This window comes from Muntiacus reevesi, chromosome 1 (genome assembly GCF_963930625.1).
Source record: "Muntiacus reevesi chromosome 1, mMunRee1.1, whole genome shotgun sequence".
NCBI classification, from domain to species: domain Eukaryota; kingdom Metazoa; phylum Chordata; class Mammalia; order Artiodactyla; family Cervidae; genus Muntiacus; species Muntiacus reevesi.
Genome location: NC_089249.1, coordinates 15,631,131 through 15,654,137, shown reverse-complemented (window position 1 = coordinate 15,654,137; position 23,007 = coordinate 15,631,131). Strand labels below are relative to the sequence as shown.

At 42.8% G+C, this 23,007-nt stretch overlaps 1 protein-coding gene across 2 annotated transcripts in view; it reads right to left on the bottom strand.

The window, feature by feature from the left end:
* POLR3B (RNA polymerase III subunit B) overlaps positions 1 to 23,007 on the bottom strand; it is a 108,233-nt gene that overhangs the window by 6,468 nt on the left and 78,758 nt on the right. Inside the window, exons 24-26 of one of the 2 annotated variants that reach the window (XM_065938420.1) lie at positions 6,367 to 6,470; positions 5,648 to 5,814; positions 852 to 965 (exon numbers count right to left, since the gene is read on the bottom strand). In XM_065938420.1, the coding sequence (XP_065794492.1) occupies positions 852 to 965; positions 5,648 to 5,814; positions 6,367 to 6,470 (385 nt within the window). Of the gene's footprint in view, positions 1 to 851; positions 966 to 5,647; positions 5,815 to 6,366; positions 6,471 to 23,007 lie in introns of those variants that run through there. The other variant, XR_010663585.1, reaches the window with a different exon arrangement.

The window sequence follows — 23,007 nt, the reverse complement described above, 5'->3', positions numbered from 1 at the left end:
ACTCAGCCTCAGTCTCATTTGTAAAAACACATGTAAGACAATCTATCCCGAAGAGCCTTCAGGAGAAAAGATGTAACCCAAGTGGCTGCTAATATTATTAATAGATGGAAATAATAATTACACAATATTCTGTGATATAACAATAAGTTAACATATAATCACATAAAACAGCAGTGCTAGCATTACCATCACCATCACTATCATCATTATCAGCACAGTACAGTTCTCAAATCAGGGGAGAAAGCCTCGAGTATTTTCAAAGATGTCTCAGTTCTCTGTCATTTAAAAATAGAAAAACTAAGCAGAACACACTATGGAAGAAACGTGGGTCCCCAACAGTCATTGCCAAGGCTCCAGAGAGGAGCTTTACTGTTAAGATATAAATTAAACATGGAAAGAAGCAGACAGAGTTTTCTATAAAATTTGGAATAGATCAGGAATCCCTTGGAAGGATGGAGTTCCCGAGCCAGTTGGGAGGTTCCCCAGAGACTGGGAAGGTTCTGTGTGTCCCACTCAGGCTGTTCCCTCTTGTATGAGAACTGGCCTCCTACTGGCTCCCAAATGGACTCCCTGTGGTTTACGTATCTGCTGGGCTTGAGAATACTTTAAAAGGTTAGGGACCCAAGCCCCAACTGGTGCAGGATAAACGACTTTTGTTAGGAGACTACTGGCAAGACCTTCCATGGGTCTGCTTACCTATGAACTGATTTTCAATTGGTGGCTATTTTCTCACGTTAATCAGACATGTGATTTTTGTTGATGCCTAACACCCTAAATTTTGACATCTGCCTACTGCTACATCTGAGAAATGCAACGTAGACTTGACTACATTATAAATGCTTTTCTCTTACCTGGTAAGGACAGCTCTTGGTCCCCGGGCCCGGGCATGCATCTTATCAAGCACCATGTGTTTCAGTTTCTGATAGTACACAGGCCCAAAATAGATGTATGCTTCCAAGGGCTCACTGCAAGAAAGGTCAGAGTTTTAGGTTAAGAACTAAGTTTGGACTAACAAGAGACAGCCTTTTTTAGGACTCATCACTGGCAGCCGGTCCTAATCTGTTTTTGAATGAGTTTATGACTGAATGAATGGGCAAGAGAGTGACTTTCAGACTGCAGTGAACAAAATGCTAGAACTGAAAATATAAAAGTACCACAGATGCAATAAAAGATACACTGTTCAATTAAGAAATAAAAATTTATGAACACTGTGTGCATGTACCTTTTCAAATTAGTGGTTTTGGTTTTTTTGGATATACAACCAGGAATGGAATTCCTGAGTCATATGGTAGTTTTTATTTTTTGCTTTTTCAGAAATATCCATACTGTTTGTACAGTGGCTGCACCAATTTACATCCCCACCAACAGTGTACAAGGGCTCCCTTTTCTCCACATCCTCTCCAACATTTGTTATTTCTGTTCTCTTTGATGACAGCCATTCAGCCATTCTAACAGGTGTGAGGTGGTATCTCATTATGGTTTTGAGCTGCATCTCCCCGATAACCAGCAATGCTGAAACTAGCAAAACTAGCAAAACTTTTCATGTGCCTGTTGGTCATCTGCCTGTCCTCTTCGGAGAAAGTCTATTCCGTTCTTCTATCCAGTTTTTAATCAGGTTTTTGTTTTTTCGATGTTGAGCCATATGAGCTCTTTTTATATATTGGATATTAACCCTGTCCACTTATCAGTCTTATCATTTGCAAATATCTTCTCCCATTCATTAGATTATCTTTTTGTTTTATTGATGCTTCTTTTACTGTGCAAAAGCTTTTCAGTTTAATTAGGTCCCATTTGCTTATTTTTGCTTTTGTATCCTTTGCTTTAGGAGATGGATTAAAAAAAAACACTGCTGCAACTTAATGTCAAACAGTATTCTGCCTATGTTTTTCTCTTGAAGTTTTATAGTATCTGGTCCTGCATTTAAGTCTTTCATCCATTTTAAGTTTGTTTTGTGTATGGTGTTAGAGTTTGTTCTAATTTCATTCTTTTACATGTAGCTGTCCAGTTTTCCCAGCACCACTTATTGAAAAGGCTGTCTTTTCTCCACTGTATATTCTTGCCTCCTTTGTCACAGATTAATTAACCATAGTGTGTGGGCTTAATTCTGGGATTTCTATCTTGTTCTATTGATCTGTTTGTTTTTATGCCAGTACCATACTGTTTTGATTACTATAGCTTTGTAGTACAGTCTGAAGTTAGGTAGAGTGATTCCTCCAGCTCTCCTCTTCTTTCTCAAGATTGTTTTGGTTCTTTGGGGTCTTTGGTGTTTCCAAACAAAACTTTTAAATTATTTACAATCACCAAGGTATGGAAGCAATCTGAGTGTCCATCAACAGATGAGTGGATAAAGAAGATGTGGTATATCTATACAATGGAATGCTACTCAGGCATAAAGAAGAATGACATTTTGCCATTTGCAGCAACACAGGTGAACTTGCAGGGCCTGATGCTAAGTGAAAAAGCCAGAGAAAGTCTAATACCATATGATATCACTTATATGTAGAAATCTAAAAATTATAGTAAATTAGTAAATAAAACAAAAAAGAACCAGACTCATAGATATAAAGAACAAACTACTGGTTACCAGTGGGGAGAGGGGAGAGAGAGGGGCAATATAGGGGTAGGAGAAAAAGGGTTATTATGGGATTATATGAAGCCATGTGTGAAACTTCTGAAAATCATAAAGCACTGTAAAATTAAAAGTCATTCAATTAAAAAGAATAGTGAAAAAAATGTAAACAGGTTGTGAAAGAGTGTGTACAGGACAGCCCTTCTTTCAGGGTTGCTCCCCTTGTCAAGTCACCCTCCTTTCTTGCCTGGACCACTGCAGACAATCCTCTGATCTGTCTCTCTGCTTCTACAACAGATTCTACTACAATCTCTCAACAATCTATCCTTTACACAGTAAGCCAGAGTGATTCCTTCTAAAACAGAGCTCACAGCAGGTCATTCTGCTCTCGATTCCCAATGGTTCCCCATTACATTCAGAATCTGTTATCACCCAAACTGTGTATCATAGCCACAAGGGTTAACACAAGCTGCTTCCTGTCCACCTGACTCATTTTCTATTCTCTCTCGCCACCACTCAACTCTACTTCAGCAACACTGGGCCTTTGCACTCACTGTCCCCTCTGCCTGAAACACTCTTTCACCAGGTTTCCGTGTGGCTCTGTCAAATACGCCACCTCTTCAGAGAGGTGCACCCTGATGGGGTCCTCCTCGCACCCCAGCATCACAGTGCAAGCCCACTGTCTCAGCTCTCACCTAGGTAATATTTTCTTCAGAGTATCTGTCACTGGTATTAAAATACACATTTATTTCTCTGATTACTGCCTCTCTTCCCCAGGAGAAGTAAACTCTGCAGGATAAGCATGTTGTCTCCTTGCCACTGCGGTCCCTGCATGGATTGCCTGGCACACAGCTGGTACTTGGCCAACATCTGCCACAGAGCTGACTCATGGGCCTTTAGAAAAGGTGGGCTAAAAGTTTCAAAAGAGAGTGAATATTTAAATGCTTTGACAGTAGAAAGCTTTTTTCTTCAGTTTGGAGCAAGAGCAGCCAGAATGATGCCTTTAAAAACATTTTCAACTGCCCCAGAACTTCTGCCTCAAAAGAAAGGAAGCATCTAGTATATGCCATGTAACTCATGACTTAACCCATACACAGTCCAGGGAGGGAGAGACTGTCTTCCCTACGTTTAAGATGAAGAAACAGGCACAGAGGGCTAAATAAGAGTTGGTGAGTGGTACAGTGATTCAAATCCAGGGCTTTCCCTACTAAGTAACTTTTGGGCCACAGCCTGATGGAAGAGTGGAAAGAGCAAAGAAAGCAACAGACACGGCAGACAGGACACAAAAGCACCTGCCCTTGCTTGCACGGTACACATCTTACAATGCTTTCAGCCTCACCGGCAAAGACGTTTGCATCTATCAAGCCATTCTGCTGGCTTAAGTACAGCCAGATTCTTGTAAGACACAGTACAGGGTGTCAGGAGACACTATTCTCATCCTCGGCCTGTCACAAAGTAACTGCATGACCTCTCTATCTCAGTTTTCTTAGTTGTACACTGACCTCCTTTCTTTCCAGCTTTTAATAATAAATGATTCTATTTCGCCATTGTATGGCTCTTCATGGTAGAATTTCTAGAATTGTCACCTAATGCCATTCTATCATTAATTGAATAAATCCATATGCAATTTTCCCGCTTAACTATGCTCAGAAATGTGACACGAGATGAAAGCTGGTGGGTGAATATGTTTCTAAGTCCCGTATGGAACTTTTAACTAACATGCTAAAACAGTGTTTCTCAAACTTTGCCACTGAGATGAATGGCTTGGCTGGGGGCACTGGAGAAGGTGGTGTAGACAGAGTCTACAGTTTTGTTCACAGGAAGCGGAGCACAACCCATTCAAATCTTCCAGTAAAATTATGTTCAGAAGGTCCGCCAAATTGAGTCACCAGTTCTACATACCTTCTGGTCAACTACTGCATTATTTCTGAATGAGGAGCAAAGAGTAAAACAATCAGTTGAGCAATGACAACTTTTCTTTTGAAATGGACCTTAGCTATTTCACTGAATCATTTTTTAAATGAACCATCACTTTTCCTGTAATGTGATTTTCTATAATATCTCAACCACGATACACATAAAAAAATTTACATTACAGTCTGGGTAGATCATTTGAGAAAGTAATCTATATCTTTTAATGTCTAGTAACAAATCTCAATGGTCAGACGCAGAAGTCAGGGACCATGTCTATTCTGTTCACTGTTATATACTTAGGTATTTAACACGCTGTTGGTGAATGAATGTGCAAACGTTAGGCCTCAGGCTATCTGTCAGAGCACAAAATACCTGAAATTCATCACAGAAGTATAGAGAAAGGCCAACAGTTAAGAGACTTTTGTTATTATACACAATTGATGTGTTCTTTAAAAAAGTTGTGTAGTAATCCTACTTCAGTAAATAAGATCTTTTCTACTTTTTAAATGAAAACCTCCTCAGCAAAACACCATTCCTGAATTTATCAGTTTCCTAATTTAAAAAAGTTTTTTTATTTATTTGTTTTATATTGTTGGCTGTGCTGGATCCATGCTGCTCTGCAGGCTTTCCTCGTGTTGCAGCAAGCAGGTGGGGGCGACTCTTCCCTGCAGTGGGCAGGCTTCTCTTCTTGCAGAGCACGGGCTCGAGGTGCACAGGCTTCAGTAATTGGGGCGCGTGGGCTCAGTAGCTGCCGCTTCCAGGACCTAGAGCACAGGCTCAACAGTTGTGGCATGCGGGCTTAGTTGCTTCGAGGCATGTGGGATCTTCCCTGATCAGGGGTCAAATCTGTGTCTCTTGCATTGGCAGGTGAATTCTTTACCACTGAGCCAGCCGGGAAGCCCTAGTTTTCTAAGTTCAGACTTCTCTTCTCTCCCCTTCCCCAGTGTAACTGAGATATAATTCACATGCAACATCAGCAACAGTATGCAGAGTGATGATGTGAGACACACACGTTGCAAAGTCATGACCACCAGAGCTTGGCTGCCACATCCCCCACCTACCTGGATTTTCTTGTTTCAGATTTCTTAAAAAAGTCCAGCTGTGTATTTTAAGGACTTTAATAAAATCATACTTTTCCTTTAAGATGTCTAAACACACACTCACCCTGTGATGCCAGATGTAACGTAGTCTTTCCCTAAGTAGTTATAACCGTGGCGGACGAGGTCCTCACACACATCTTTCACTTTACTGCCTCCAAACGCGGTGCCGTAGTGGAATCTGCCATCTAACACACCGGCCTTGCCTGCCAACAGCTCGATTAGCTTTCCCACCTGCGTGATGTGAACAGATTTGAGTGAGCACCTTCCTGTGGTGCAGGAATTCTGTTGGTTTTTTAGCTCTGGCCTTACTTCCCCCAAAGATTATGAGACTATTACTGTTAATAAGAGTGACAAATTAAGAGCAGCAAATATTTACCCTCTCTTACTGTGACCTCAGTTTATGCCTCCAAAACCCCAGTGGGATAGATACTATTATCTCCCTCTGTTTGTGTACCAGGAAACTGGAGAACAAGGGGTTAAGCCATTTTGAAGTCCCAAAGCTGGTCAGTAGTGGACCCAGGCTGACGAATGACAACCGCAGACAGGGAGATGCATTAGGTTTGATGTGACGGAGTCTTTTGCTGGGGGGTAACTTCATCACTCAGAAGACTGCCATTGAAGAACAGCCCAGACCTCTCTGCCTCCCCTCGGTAGATCAGCCCACCTGGTCAGGAACCTATTTTTGCTCAAAGGGCCCTTTCTGAAAATCAGTTTCGGGGTCCCGTCTCCTCCAAGTGCCTTGCCCTCTTCCCTAAAAGCAGCATCTCTGAAAAAGAGACTGACCGTCATTCGAGATGGGAAGCCATGGGGGTTCATGATGATGTCCGGACAGATGCCAGAGTCACAGAAAGGCATGTCTTCCTGAGGGACAATCAAGCCGCAGACACCTGGGGGAGAGATTTCAGGCTTCGTACAGCCAGTCGGCAGGAAGGAAGAGCACAGAACTGAACCGGGATCTCCTCACCGCCATCTCTATCTGCTGCTCTCAAACCTTCTCTGTGGTCTCTATCAGGAGTTAACAAAAGCAATTTCCAACCGCCCTGCTAGACAAACAGTTCGAAACGACTGTCCTGGCGGGAAGGCCCCGCTGGCAGCCAGCGAGCCAGCAGCTGCCGGCCCAGCCTCTCCAGCCGCGGAGAGCGGACAGCAGTCCTGGCCCGTCAGGAGCCCCGACGCTGCGGGTCGGCAGCGGCCTCGCCCTGAGTCACCCAGCTCGTGAGTGCTATCCGCTGTACCCAGGTCCCAGGAATGCGAGCTCTCTGACCACCAGACACAGAGGGCTGACTGAGCGAGGGGTGTGTTTAAATTGTGGTTTTAAAACCTGGGACAAGGAGTACTTGTGCGTGGCCGATGTGCTGACAGGTCTACCCACTGGCTGCTGAGCCCCCAACTTGGGGGGCTCATTTCCGCCCCGGCTCCCCTGGCTTCCCCTAAGCTGCCCTAAGGAACTGTAATTCCTATACTTGACAGCTCATCAGAAAAGGGACCTCAGATTGAAGTCGTGAAGTTGAACAAGAAAATTAAATGCCAAATTATCCTTGGAAGAAAAGGCTAGAGTTAGACGTGAAATTCTAAGCATGAAAACAAAACCAAACCCCACCAACTCTCTGCACTCTACTGATAGTTTCTTAAATTGGTTGTAGTTTATTACTCCCTAAATATTATTCTAACCTGTAGAGTTAAAAATATAACCTATAAAATCTTACCAGTTAAGTAATTTTAAATTCCTCTGACTTCTTTGTTGATAGGAGGAATACAAGAGTACAATTTAGATTGCTAACCACAATCTACAAAATTCAGAATTAGAAAACTAGTGTACAATGGCACTGGAGCAAGAAAAAATGCTTTCATATTTCAAAATATAAGATTTATTTTCCTTTGTATATGAAGCTATCAACCATCTGCGTCTATTAAAAAGAAACTGTCCTCAAAGAAACGTTTCTTTCCTCACTTTGGTTTCTACATAATTACTCACACTATTTCAAAAGAGATTTTTTTTGGTGACATGTTATAAACACCAAGACCTGAAGTCTTTAAAAAGAGCACCATTTATCTATCTGACATCAGTTATCAATACTCAGATTTCCAGTCACTGCCAACAAAAATGGTAATTAGGTTTATGAAGCTGAATTCTAGAGCGTGTAGGTACTTCACTTGGCTTTTTGGTTGAAACTGTATTGTTTATCATAAAGAACATATGCTTTCCTACATGAAGCATAGAAACAGTCAGTTCACTTGACTGCAAATTCAGCTACAATGTGTTAGAATTTAAATCAAGCAGAGTCTGTGACTCTCTTTTCTTCCCTCCAAAAATCCATCTTGTCTACACTGAAATTATCCGACAAAACACTGGGGCTACTGGGAAATCTACTCTGAAAGAGATCAAATTGTAAATCTAGGTGCAACCGACAACAACATTGTTTAGCAGTGAACAAAATGTTAAAAACAGCAATTCCTGCAGAGGCCAGTCCCAGGATGTGCTTGGGTGAGAATGTCACTTTGGCTGGTGAGGAGGTGAAGGGCTCAGCTACATCCCTTAAAAACAAAACCGAAGAAAAGCTTCAGCACCCCCTTCCGCAGCAGTTCACAGGGGGATGCCGGCGTCGGCTCTAGGGGAAGCTGCCGGTTCGCCTGGTAGGAGAAGGTGGGAGTGAGGAGCAGGAGGTGCAGGAACCCCGGCGGAAGCTGGACACACTCAGATCGGGGGAGGGTGAAGAAAGACATGGTTTGCATTCTGTATTCCCAGTCTTAGGGGACATGTTTCATCAAGCAAATTTAACTTCATTTTGTGATTAAAACGAAAGCAGTGCTCCCTCCCCTGAAATCTGAATATCCAACAACTCTGCTTGAGATCGGATTAATATTTGGTAGAGAGCTTCCTTTCTTGGGAAGTTATTTTCTTACCAGCCCTTTTTTGACACTGCAATTTAAAAACGTATTGGTTATGTAAGTCACTTACAGATTTTTATTTTTTTTTCATTCCGTAATAGGAACTGCTGGGGCCACATCTGAATCAAGGGCACCTGTAAGCCAAAAATTAAATCTTCGCTAACTTAAAATTACTTTAGGCTCTGAAAACCCTTTTATATGCCAAGATGGTTCCCATAGCAGACAGGCCTGTGTTGTTTGTTTTGTGTGAAAGTGAATGATAAAAGATCCATGAAATCGACACAGAAAGCCAGAACAGCAGAAAGAACGGAGGCCTCTCCATCACTGCGGCTTCTACCCTCTGCTGACTTGCGGAACAATGCGCGCTACACATCCAACTGCAGATCCAACACAGCTGTGCATTTCATTAGATGAAGAGCACTAGTGACACTAGTAAATAATTAACTTATTCTGGTCCGCTGGCTGTGCTTATGAGACCAGTCATAGCTGACAGATTTTAATGCAAGTTAACACAAAGAAGCCATAATGAGCTTAGGAGTTAAAACAAAATATTTAGACAGAATTTGATGATCTCGAATCTCAAATGAGACAGATGATTTTTTAAACTTTGTATTTTACTGAATTCATTAGGCGGTGGGGGAGAGAGTTCTCGATCTTAGAACCACACTTTTTTTTTTTTTTAAAGGTATTTCTGTTTCAGAATTATTCAAATCTTTAATCAAAGCAGGAAGGTTTTTTTTTTCCCCCCTCTTATTTTTCAAATGAAAAATTAAAACTTTGGCTTCTCCAGGAACAGAGGCATAAAAATCTCCTCCGATATTTAGAACTCTTTAAAGTTACTCTCCTTTAATGCTAGTTTAAAAATGTAAATGATATGCAGTACGCTTCAGTGTGTTAACACTCCCCTGGATCCTTGAAAAGAGGATGGACTACAAATAAACCATATCTAATGGAAGCTGTTGTGAAACAATTACTGATTCATACCTTAAATGCTTACGCAGCATTTCAGATTTTAAAATAAAACTTCATCCCCTGGCTCATGCTGGTGTCTCAACCCCATTGTTCACAGCACAACTGCCTGGCAGTGAAATACAAATACACTAGTTTAACAGGCCTGGAACACTTAACACACTCACAGGGGCCAAGTGGGAATCAGACCACAGATGACACCACAGAACTTTTAACAGATGGAAACAGACAAGAGGGAGAAACGAGCACAGGAAGTTAGAGCAGAAAGATTCTAGATACCCAGTCAATAAAATATGATTCCGTCACCATCCATCTTAACATCAAGTTGTAAAGGCGGAGAACTTAGGGAGTCCCAAGAAGCTGCAATCTGACTGCCAAGCCACACGGGAAAGGCAAGTCGGGGACCCGCTGCCACGCTGCGCGTCACGGTCCAGACAGGGGAGGCTCTGACGCCAATTTGTTATTTCTATTTCTGTGCCTTGCAGAACAACACATAAATCATTTTAAGAATAGGTTTACCCAGCAAAATTCCAGTCAATCTGACAAATCACTCTTAGAAAGTATTTCTAATTATAAACAGCAACTCAGTTGTTCAAAAGTCATTTGTGGATTTAAAAAAAAAAAAAAAAACTAGTCTTAATGTAATGGATCCATTTCAATCCAAACCGGGTGGGGGGCGGGGGCGCGGGGGGAGAAAAGGTAAGAAAGTAAAGATATGGAAAAAAAAACTAAAGCATTATATTACTGTACAGAGACAGGAAGGCAAGTAACAGCTGGCTAAAGACAAAAACTGGCACAACATCTTTAACTTGAGAGCTATTTTTGGGGTGACTTTAACATGCCGAGATCCAACTAGCAAAGGGTTTTTCTCTTTTGTTTACAGCCTGTTTCCCCTTAAGATCACATTCTGCTTTACTTCTTAATTTTTAAAAATTTTACGCAGCAAGTCTACCTTCTAAGTAAAAATACTTTCGAACTAAATTTACCACTTTCAGATTGCTACATATTTTTACTCTTTCTTTTCTGAGAAAAAAAGAGAGAATCATTTTCCTCAATTAACAGGTTGTGTGACCAGTGCTGTGATAGAGGTGGGAATATGAAGAGGTTCTAGGACCTGGGTCCACTTCAGAGTTGCCCCGAGCAGAGTAGCCCAACTGAATGCTGACCACGAAAACACCTGGACCAGTTCAGCTCACCACATTCTAATGCTCTAAGTGATGCAGAGCGGATCCTGCTGAAATAACACCGATCAGAGTCTACACTGCCAACTTTTACTCTCTGTGGGTACTGGTTAGACAAGGGTATTTGTTCTGTCCAGTTTCATACTCTGAGCACTCAGAGAAGGTGAAATGATGCTGCCATGCTTCTCTACTGGTCACAGTGCAGGAAGAGGCTTGGTGTTCGGGGAAGGTGTGATCACTGCAAAGCCCAGGATTAACGAGGCTCAGACGTGGGGCGGGGGGGGGGGGGGGGGGGGGGACGTGCCATCTATAAAAGGCTCATCATCCCTTGGATGCTGAGACCTTCGTGGGGTGGGGCATCAAGGAAGCAGGAGATCTTACTTTGTGCTATTCAACCGACATTGTTACCTGGGGGGTAAAGCACCACGTTCCAGGGAGCCTTGGTGGTTTGGTCTTTGGAATGGGAATAAATAGCATCTATCTCATGAGGAAATTGTATTACAAAAACAGATGAGCTAATGTCTGAGAGGTACTTTCAGGTCCTCAGAGAAAGGCGGCAGCTAAACACAAGGAATTATTATTATATAAGAAACCTAATTACTCTCAGCAGGAAGCAAACTAGCAAGGCAAAGGAGACCAACTTAATGAATGGATGGAAGGGGCAGATGCAGTGGCACTAACTGTGGCTTAAGAGGCTGAAAGGCAGCTCCCTCCACTGGGCCGTGCAGATCATTTCACGCGATCAGGACGGTGTCTCGTAATAACTTAGGACTTCACAGGACCTGGGCTGCGGATTTCCAGGGCAGAGTAGCTTACTGCTGATGAATATGGTGCTAAATGGGGCCGAAGAAGCAGCAGGAATGCTTTCAAGTTTGAACTGTTCGTGTTCAATAAGAAGTGTTTCTACTTTGAACAAACTCATCTCGATAAGCCTTTACATATTCAGAAATGTAAATCTCTAGGTCGAAATGGGAAGGCTAACACAGGTGGTTGGTTACTCCTTTCTTCCTTTCCCCCTTTCCAGTTATTGAATTAACCTTCTTTTATTCTCCACACCACCACCTTAAATAATCCCAAGGGGGAGGGGAGGAGAAAAAAAAAACTGTTGAATCATATTAGCTTTGTTCTGTTGTTGAATCGCTTCCAGATCTATCACATCACTTGCCATATCCCGGTTGACATAATTTTAATTCGGCTCTTCCTTACATGTTAACAGATAAATAATGCATAAGAAAACTTGATTAGCTTTCTTATTAAAACATCACTCTCAATGAGAGGAGGCGCTAGAAGACAATACAGTTTTTACACGGCTTTCCCATGAGCAGTTGAATGGTTTGATGTGATAAATTTGCATAGTCTGAAGCACACAAAGGACTGATTAATTGAAACCCTTACAATGCTTCTGGAAGCAGCTATTGTAAAACAATAACCATAGGAACTTTACAAAATACACATGGCTGAATGTGTCGAGAGCTTAATAAAATGTGTTGAGGCTACACTATTTGGAAACAGAATTGGAGATTTTTATTCTGGGCCATAAAACACTAAAAACCCTAATTTCAAAGCTTTACTTGGATATTTACTGAAAGGTCAGAGGGTTACTGGCTAGCTACCGAAGACCAAAATTTGTTCTTCAAAAAGCAAACTAAATAAAATCTTCCTGAGGTGTCTATGTGGACAAAAATCACCTTGATTTCAAAGGTTAAAGAGTCGCCAGGATTTCTTTTTGGAAGGAAACTCTGAAGGACTGTCTGGTGTCGTATACCTTATCTTGGGGCTCATGCTGTTAACTCCATCAGCCCCCTTCTCCCCTCCCACTGGACTCTTTCATTCAAAAGGATCAAGCAAAGTAGGGAGCCAAAGACAGCCAGACTTTGAAGCTTCAGACTAGCAGAGAGGATTTTAGACGGTTTCAAGTGTTACATGAGTACAAGGTATTATTATTATTACTCTAAGTCAAAGCCTTTTCATTCTCTCAATTTTAGAAAACATAAGATAGAAAAGTGAAATAACAAGTGAAGGTCGGAAAAAGCAAAGCTTTTGCCCAGCCTTGCTTAACAAACTTTTTCTCTTGGCTTTTTTGCCAACGCAAATTTAACATTTTCTTACTTTCCACTGCCTCTTCATGCTTACTGTATACGGTTCTTTAATGTGTTGGGAAATCAGGGGAGACTTTCTTTTCTTCTAATAGACATTCAGCTAAAATCTAATAAATTAGTTTAGCAGGTTGCTGAATAATTTTTATTAATGCCAAATGGAGGCAAGTGACCTTATCATGGAACTTCTGTTGAACAAGAGAGGGTCAAAGATGAATCTTCCAAACAATGCTATCCATAAATCTGTAATCCTTATGAACCAAAGATAGATAAGCTGAATCAGCCTGTGGAAAAAAAACTGCATTTTGACTTAAGACTGTATTTCTATTTTAAAACAAAGGCTGACTTCACTCCCCTTAAACTGGCTGTTTGAGGGTTTAGGGGGTGACGCTGACGAGGGTATGCCATTATCTCAGATTTGCAGTTATTAAAAAGCTTCTGTTTGCCAGGACAAACACTCTTGCTCAAATACAGTTTTTCCTCTCCTTTGGAATACTGTTTGGTGTTGCTGCCGATTCTGTGATCTCCAGGACCTTTGTTGGAGGTGCTAATCCTTTTTCACATGAGAGACTGAGAAATGTTCTCTGAGAGAAGTGATATATTGCTTTTTTTCCCCTACATCAAAGGAGTCCACTGTTCCCTCCCTCATTGTGAATGGCAGCAAAAGTCAGAGGAAATCTGGAAATATAATAATTTGGTTTCCTGAGGACTGAAATGAAATTTAACTTGGGAATTCCTTAGGCTGACAGGTAATTTTTGTTAAAGGATTAAACAATAAAACAAGCAAACAAAAACCAAACTGAGCAGGAAATCTGCTCACCCTTCTAATAAATGCACTGACCATCACAGAAAGCAAGGCTCAAGATGCAAGTGTTTGCCCTTGACGAATCTTGTTCATATAGAACTTATGCCAAAGTTCAAGAGGCTTATACACATTATTTTGACTTTAATAAAAACTCTAGTTCCACACACGATTCCAACCAGCACTCGATGTGAATGGCCTTCCTATCTCTGTGCTGTGCTTAGTCACTCAGCCATATCTGACTCTTTGCGACCCCATGGACTGAAGCCCGCCAGGCTCCTCTGTCCGTGGGGATTCTCCAGGCAAGAATACTGGAGTGGGTTGCCATGCCCTCCTCCAGGGCGTCTTCCCAACCCAGGGATCGAACCCAGGGCTCCCGCATTGCAGGCAGATTCTTTACCATCTGAGCCACTAGGAAGCCTTTTCTCGTCTTTAACTCTTATCTATAAACTGATCAAGGAAGAATGTGAAGAGAAAACACGAAGAACATTCCAGACCCATGTCTGCTCTACTTTCCCCTGTAGAGCATCGTTATGCATCTACTGTACAGGTCACAGCTTCACTATGAAGTACCCGGATGTTAAGAACACTTGGGGAAGGAGATCAAGACTTTGGGGTTCTAGTATTTTCCCACCACCACCTGAATTTAAAATTAAACTAAGCTTTCCTTCCTTCATAAACAAACATACAACAAATTCATAACTTTGCTGTACCGGTTATTACTAATTCATCTCACCTTCCCCAATAGCTTGCATATTACTAAACGGATGAACTGTTCTAGAGATCTCTGACCAAGGGCCAGTTCCTTTGAGGGGGAGCTCATTCACTATGCATTTACTGATGAGACACACAATGAACCTCACAAAGACCCAGAGTATGATGCACTTCATTAAAAGTCTTTGAATTTCTCATTGGAAAACTCTATTGGAATTCCCTCATCTAAAACGTGTGTTGTGAAGTTTAGGGGGAGAATAAATCATGGGTATGTATGGCCGAGTCCCTCTGCTGTCCTCTGACACTATCCCAGCACTGTTAATCAGCTATACTCCGAGATAAAGTGAAAAGTTTAAAAAATAAACAGAAAGAGTGCTGTGAGTGAATCCTGGCTGCTTCACGTTAATCCCCTCTTCCTTATGGAATCCATTCTCTCTCCTCCACACTTGGCTCTCTCTGCTGGGTCCTCTGTTGTCCAGGCCACAGGAAACGATGCTGCTGACTGGGTCTGCCACATTTTAAACAGCTACTGATCAAACACTTTCACTTCTCCAGTGGTCTTCTCTGTCCAATCAATTGCATTCAAGCTTTGCTTATCACAGAGCACTGATGTTGAACCCAGCTGGTCAGAACTGTCCCAGTTCACCCACTCACTGTGGCCTCTTTGACCTTCTTCTTGATCTAACACAGAGCTTGTAACTACCACTGTTTAGCTGTGTTTCATTTAGCTACTAATTATCCCACCACCTTTGAAGGGATCAGGCTGGAGCAGGATAGACACTCATGTTCTGAGAAACTAAGTTTTCAAGTCTCCTTTAACTGTTAGAGAGGATATTTTCAGAGGCATTAGGTACAGAAATGCCATCTACACAGTGTGTGTATACAAAAAAGACTTCCTAATTCCTAATAACAACTTTGTCAAGGTAAACTTTTACCAAAAGACAAAAATCAGGCCATCTGCAGGGCCACATTTCTTTTTAAACACCAAGACTAACAAATTTAATGCTCTAAATGGAGGGGGTGAGAGAGGTGGGCATAAAGATGACCTATGTCAAAACAAACTTTATATTTTCTCATAGAGAACACACGTGTGTCAGCTTGTAGGAGATGCTACCAAAAAAAAAAAAAAAAAATTCCAAAACAATTCTACATTTCAAGAGTAAAAGCTAAGTCCAATAGTGCTCCTACACTGGTGTGCATCTAGACCAACACAGAAGGAAATCACTGTAGGAGACACCACATGAGACACACGATAAATGCCCTGGAAGCTCACAGCACTATGAAATTTTGGTTGGCTCCTCTCATGACAGCCGCAACAGCATAACGGACGTTGTGGACTATTCTCCATTTCATCCACAGTTCCATTCTCTTGTGTCTCGTCCAGCTCCCCTCTGGGCCCCACGCTGAGGAGTGCGTGGCTTGCAAGGCTCCACACAGATGCCGCCAGCTGTGCCCACTGCATGTGAATATTCAGGTCAGCTCCCTCCAGCCCTGTCCAGGTTACTACCCTCAAGGAGCCTCCTTTTCTGGCTCTAAGCACCACATCGAGCCAGACAAACCAGGAGAGTGGACACAATGGGGGGACAAAGAGGGTAAATCAAAAATCTTCTTTGTCTTCTACATACGCTAACTCTTGACAGATTTGGAAATTTTAACCGAACACTGTTTTCTGGCCAGGCTACTGGGCCAACGAGTTTTACAATGAGGTGATTTTAGAAGGACAGGAATACCTGGTAACACAGGTCTGTGTCAGAAGTATATCTTAATATGGGGGACTGTCAGGCATTTCAGGAATAGGGCATGTGAGGATAGTATTTCCTTTGGACTGGTGGCAGAGGACTGTTATGTAAAGCTGCTTATCCAGGAAGAAAGGGAAGTTTGCATCTCCTCAAGGAAATACTAGAATTAATATTTAAATAGGTAATATTAAATATAATATTAAGAAGAATTAGAATTCTGTCTTAGGAAAAGGCTGCATCTTTTTCAAGGGAAAATTCCAGAAAATATAGCAACCTTGGCTTCCCAGGTGTGCTGCTGGTACTGGTTTAGTCGCTCAGCTGTGTCAGACTCTGCAACCCCACAAACTGTAGCCGATCAGGCTCTTCTCTCCGTGGGATTTCCCAGGCAAGAATACTGGAGTGGGTTGCCATTTCCTTCTCCAGGGAATCTTCCTGTCCCGGGAATTGAACTCACACCTCCTGCATTGCAGGCAGATTCTCTACCACTGTGCCACCTGGGAAGCTGAGGCTTCCCTCGTACCTCAGTAGGTAGAAACCTGAGTGCACATACACGGCAACCTTGGGGACAGACTGGTAATGGGATATCAAGAGAGGACACCTTACTTGGCACAGAATGGGCAATGCACTTGGAATCAGAAATCTGGATCTGAACTGACTCTGCCAGCACTAAGCTGTAGGAGGCAAGCCACTCACGACTCTGACCCTCAGTTTCCTGATCTGTGTAGTAGGAACAAAAATACCAACTAGAACTGTAAAGGTTAAGGGATGGAATACAGATGAACATGCTCATAAACTATTAATCACAAAAGGTAAGACACTAAAAGTTTGCATGCGGGTGACTCCCAAATTTTATCTCTAGTACTAACCTCCCTCTGGAGCCCCAGACTCTATCCAAGTGCCTACTCAACCTTTTCACTTGGGAGTCTAACGGGCATCTCAGACCTGAGAACCAGACTCAACTCCTGCCCCAGCCTAACTCCAAAAAACCGTTCCTTCCCGGTCCTCCCCTTCTTGATAGACTGCCTTGCCAGCTGCTCAGGCCACAGACCTCACCCTCAGTTCCTGTCTTTTTCTTCTCCAGCATCTCAGCCATCAGCAAGTCCTGCTGGCGCTAATTCCAGAGCACACCCAGAGTGTATCACTTCCCTCCTGGTCTCCACCACTACTGCCCTTGTCCAAGTCACCGTCCCCTCCTGCCTGGACCACTGCCACCACCTCTGGCCTTCTCACCCTGCTCTCCTCCAGTCTACTCTCCATTGGGAACCCAGGGTGATTTCTTAGAACGGTAATTTGATCTTGTCACTCCTTTGCTTCCAGTCGATACCCAACAGGCCAGCTGGTTCCCAGTACATTTAGAATGAAGTCCAAATCCCTTTTTTTTGGCCACATGACCCTGTACGCTGCGCCCCATCCTTTTTCTCTATCGCAAACCGTGTTCCTGCTCAGGCACATGTCTGGCCAGACTGGCCTTGGTGTGTTCTCTGATTGTACCAAGCTCACTCATGCCTCAGGGCTGGTGAACTTAACTCTCCCAGGCCCTTGCTTCCCTGGCTTCTTTTCATCCTCCAGGTCTCAGTTCAAGTGTTGCTTTCTCCAAGAGACTGACCTTAACCATCATCCACAGGGCAGCCCCTCTTCCTGAAAACCAGTCACTTTTGCATCAGTCTTCCTATGTCACACTGATCACTGCCTTAAATTATTCTGTTTGTAGTTTTGTTTACTTTTTTTCTGTTTTATTCCCCCAAAAAACATAAATTCCAGGAAAGCAGAGACTCTGTCAGTATTTACCACTGTTATTTCTAATACTGAGGACAGGGCCTGGTACATAGTGAGAACTTGAGAAATGGATCGATGAATATAAGCACTTGAGATGATCCTCCATCATATCAAGTTCAATGAGACACACAGTTGCTTTGTGATCGGTGCCATTCTTTACTAGGCTTAAAACCAGTCACTATGGCCTCCTGCTGCTTCTTGGCTCTATTCCTGTAGGTCAACAGGTTTTCACTCTTTACTGCTGCTCCCCATTTTTTCTTTCAAGGAAAAACAAAATCTTCATCACAGCCCTCCAAGTCCAAACCCCACCTAGCCTGTCTACCTTTCCTGCCCAACCTGCGACAGCAGACCTTCCAGGGGTCACCTCTGCTGGCTGCGGCCACGGACCAGGCTCTGCCTGCTTTACACACATCATTCTGTTTCATCCCAGTAACAACTCCTAGGAAACCATCTCCATTTCAAAGCGATAAAACTGGTCACTTGGCGTTCAGGACCTTTATCTCTTTGCTATACTTTTTCTCAACCTGAAGGCTTTCTTTAAATGCTGAACAGAGGTAACCTTGAAGAAAAGGGGAAAGTGTGCATTCAGTAAGCCCACAGCGCAGGGCAGGGGTACTGGGTGTAGATTCCAGGAAAGTGCACTCAGGTTCCATAGATGAGAACCGTAGCCTCAGAAAGCTGCAAGGGGCTCCCTTCACAGGTCACAGGCGAAGAGGAACAGCATCTGTGAAAAATAATCTAAAACAAATTCTTATGCTAGGGAAGATGGATTTGGACCAGACTTGTTAAAAGTGTTTTCAAATGCTGAGTTTTATCCCTATCTACAACAAACTCACAACTTCTCTATCACGAATGGTCTTCACCATTTAGTTTAGTATGAACTGTATGCAATCCATTGTGTTCATCTTTTTGCCAACTACTCAGGGACACTAAGGGCTGAGTTTCCTTGCTGCCTCCCAAAGAGCTAACATGATTTTGAGCCCACGGCAGAGATTTAAATATGACCAAACAGATTTCTCTGGGCTGTCAAGGCAGATTTTTATTGAAGCTCAGGGTGCATCTCCGGGTGGGTGTGTGCATTTAGCTATTTTGGTTGAAAAGCTCCAGTGGGCTTCTGTGGTCAGTAAGGGCTGGGGAGCTATGAGTCCAGGGTGATGAAAACCCTGGTACCAGTCTGGATAAAAATGGGGCATTTCGTTTCTGATATTTACTGGGACAAATAAGTTACACTAATTTGGGGAGGAAAGATTTTGGCTTGTTACATCTGTATGTTTGTGATACTTTATTTAATAAACTATTCCACAGACACATTGAACAGATACTGTATAGTAATGTAAAGTGCTGTGCTGGGTGCTGGGTGGGGGTAGTTAAATAAATTAGTAGGGCATTAGTTTCCCATCCTCAATAAATCTAAAATATACTTAAGTTAGCCCACAAAGTGTTCTGATGTTTAACAATATATATAAGTGGTTTAACAAAACCATGACTATTTTTGAATCTTTACGATTTTACTATAAATGAAAAATACTTGAAAAAATAAGTTTCTGCCATTGTCATGTCTCTGGTTTCAGAAGAGTGACATTCACAGAAAGGATAAAAATGGCAGACTTTAGTTATAATAAAGATCCAGGAAAAAGATAAGCTATTCTCAGATAAGAGTTGCCAAACTGTGATTAATACCTTTCTGATAATCATTAGCATTTATGTCATAATTCTGATTATATGAACTTTAAATCTTTTTTAAGTTAGTTTTCAATGTTAGAAATGCTTACAACAGCCAATAAAAACAAGGCACCTTGGAGGCAAGGCTCTGATTAGCAGATAAAAGGTGTTCTAGAAACTCTTCTCACCTTTTACTATAATAACTTTAATTTCGGTTCTATACACTTCAGTGAAAGAAACTCACACACTTAGCATTCTTGTGTTGAACATTCTCAGATAATAAATAGACATGTGGATTTCCAGGAAACAGGGAAAAAGAAACACGTCTATCTCTGCTCCTCTGAACCTCACTGACGAGAGATGACAAAATTAAGGTACAAGCCGATAAGGAGAAAGAATGGGCAAGAGAGAACTATACAATTTTGAAAGCTGATGAACAGAGGAAAGAACAGTAAGTGGCTTAAGAGAAGGAGCAAATTACACCTGGAAAAGGTTTTCATTCCAATCCCAAAGAAAGGCAATGCCAAAGAATGCTCAACTACCACACAATTGCACTCATCTCACACGCAAGCAAAGTAACGTTCAAACTTCTCCAAGCCAGGCTTCAACAGTACATGAACTGTGAACTGCCAGATGTTCAAGACAGGTTTAGAAAAGGCAGAGGAACCAGAGGTCAAATTGCCAACATCTGTTGGATCATAGAAGAAGCAAGAGGGTTCCAAAAAAGCGTTTACTTCTGCTTTATTGACTATGCCAAAGCCTTTGACTGTGTGGATCACAACAAACTGTGGAAAATTCTTAAAGAGATGGGAATACTAGACCACCTAACCTGCCTCCTGAGAAATCTATATGCAGGTCCAGAAGCAACAGTTAGAACTGGACATGGAACAAGGGACTGGTTCCAAATTGGGAAAGGAGGACATCAAGGCTGTATATGGTCATCCTGCTTATTTAACTTCTATGCAGAGTACATCATGCAAAATGCCGGGCTGGATGAAGCACAAGCTGGAATCAAGACTGCAGGGAAAAATATCAATAACCTCAGATATCCAGATGACACCACCCTTATGGGATAAAGCGAAGAGGAACTGAAAAGCCTCTTGATGAAAGTGAAAGAGGAGAGTAATAAAGCTGGCTTAAAACTCAACATTACAAAAACTAAGATCTAGTCTCATCACTTCATGGCAAATAGATGGGGAAACAATGAGAGACTATTTTTGGGGGCTCCAAAATCACTGCCGATGGTGACTGCAGCCATGAAATTAAAAGACACTCCTAGGAAGAAAAGTTATGACCAACCTAGACAGCATATTAAAAAGCAGAGACATTACTTTGCCGACAAAGGTCAACTAGTCAAAGCTATGGTTTCTTCCAGTAGTCACGTATAGATATGAGAGTTGGACTATAAAGAAAGCTGAGCACTGAAGAATTGATGCTTTTGAACTGTGGTGTTGGAGAAGACTCTTGAGAGTCCCTTGGACTGCAAGGAGATTCAACCAGTCCATCCTAAAGGAGATCAGTCCTGAATATTCATTGGAAGGACTGATGCTGAAGCTGAAACTCCAATACTTTGGCCACCTGATGCGAAGAACTGACTCATTGGAAAAGACCCTGATGCTGGGAAAGACTGAAGGTGGGAGGAGAAGGGGATGACAGAGGATGAGATGGTTGGATGGCATCACTGACTTGATGGACATGAGTTTGAGCAAATTCTGCGAGTTGGTGATGGACAGGCCTGGCATGCTGTAGTCCATGGGGCTGCAGAGTTGGACACAACTGAGTGACTGACCTGAACTGAACCTGCACAGAGCACAAGGAAGGGAGCTGGCTCAGAGCCCTCCCCACGCCCGGGCAGGCTCAGGAAACAGACAGCAAGTGCTGTGGAAACAGGGCGGGGGGCGGGGCTGAGGGCAGCAGTGCTGACTCACAGGTCATCAGCGATTGCCCATCAGCAATCCCAGCGGGCTCTGTATTTAAAATGTGTCTCGCTCTTTGCAACCCCATGGACTGTACCTGCCAGGCTCCTCTGTCCATGGAATTCTCCAGGCAAGACTACTGGAATGGGTTGCCATTTCCTCCTCCAGGGGATCTTCCTGACCCAGGGATCGAACCTGGGTCTCCCACATTGCAGGCAGATTCTTTACTGTCTGAGCCACCAGCGAAGCCCACCACTTCCCCCACTCACCACCAACTCTCACCTGGGCTGTTAGAACTGCCTTTGCACTGGATTCAGGGCTCCCTCACTTGCCCCATACAGTCTGTTTTCATGGGGGCCAAAGTAAGTCCCATCGTATTTCTCGTTTGCTCAGACCCCTCCAGTGGCATCTCTCTCCCTCAGAGTAAAGCTGAAGTTCAGAGTGAGCAGTGAGGCCTCACCTCTGACTGCCTCTGCTCCAGCCGCACTGGCTCCTGGCCGGCCTCCAGCTGCCCAGGCTGAGCGCAGCCTCAGACCTCCCCCTTCCCTCCATCACTTGAGCTCCAGAGAGGGTTTGCTCCCTTCCTTCTCTCGGGACTTTACTCGGTCATCTTCCTAGTGAGGTGCCGCTCCTCAACCACGCTACTCACAATGTCACAAATAATCACTCCCCTGACCTGCTTCCTGCTTTGCTCCCTTATCTCTTAGTTTTTTCATCTCAGCACTTAGCATTATCTCTCTTGCCCACAGGAATGTACGCCCCACAAGGGCTGGGATCTTGTTCACTGCATATCAGCAGGACCTAGAATAGCACCGGACACTCAGGAGATACATAATTAAGTATTTGCAGAAATATATGTCTGTAGAAGAAATCATCAGAACCTGAGTTTTTATTCTCTACACTATACAGACAAGAAACTACCTTCTACCCCCAAAAACTCACCCAAGAAACTAAACCAGAATGACACATGACCCAGCGTGGGCTGATGACATGGCAGAGGGTGGGGTGAGGATACAGAGGAAAAAAGTGCAAGTCTGTGCGCTGAGCCGGGCCCACAGCCTGCTGCCCCCGTCTGGCTTTCAGAAGGGCAGCTGACAGGTAAGCCTTAAGCACTGCACCTCCCCTCATTTCCAACTGCAACCTGAAACTGAACCGAATGGCACTCGCAAGAAATACGATTCACTGCTTGATCACCCCTACGATGACTTCCACCAGTCAACAGGTTCTATCCCTGGGACATAGGCCTGCCAACCATTTTTTACGGTTAAAGGAGGCACTGCACGTTAAAGTGAAGCTTCCAACAACAACAGCCAGACTCTAAAACACACACAAAGCAAAGAAAGCTTTCAAGAAATAGAGATTACATTAGAAACAGAAAAAAAAAAAACAACAGAAAAGAAAACAAAACCAAAAAAGTAAAGCTAAAAACTAAAAGAAAATTTTAAATATATAAATACATACCCATTGTTATAAAATGGAAAAGTACAAATTAAATTTAAAATTATAATTGGAAATGAAAAATATAAATAGGTTAAAAAGGATCCTGGAAATAAAACTGAAAAATAAGAGAAAAGAATGAAGAGCCGGGGGAGAAAAGATAACAAAGCTAGAGTATCAGTCTGGAAGAAATCTAACTAACAGGAAAACCAGAAAGGGCGTGGGGGAAAATGATGAAAAGGA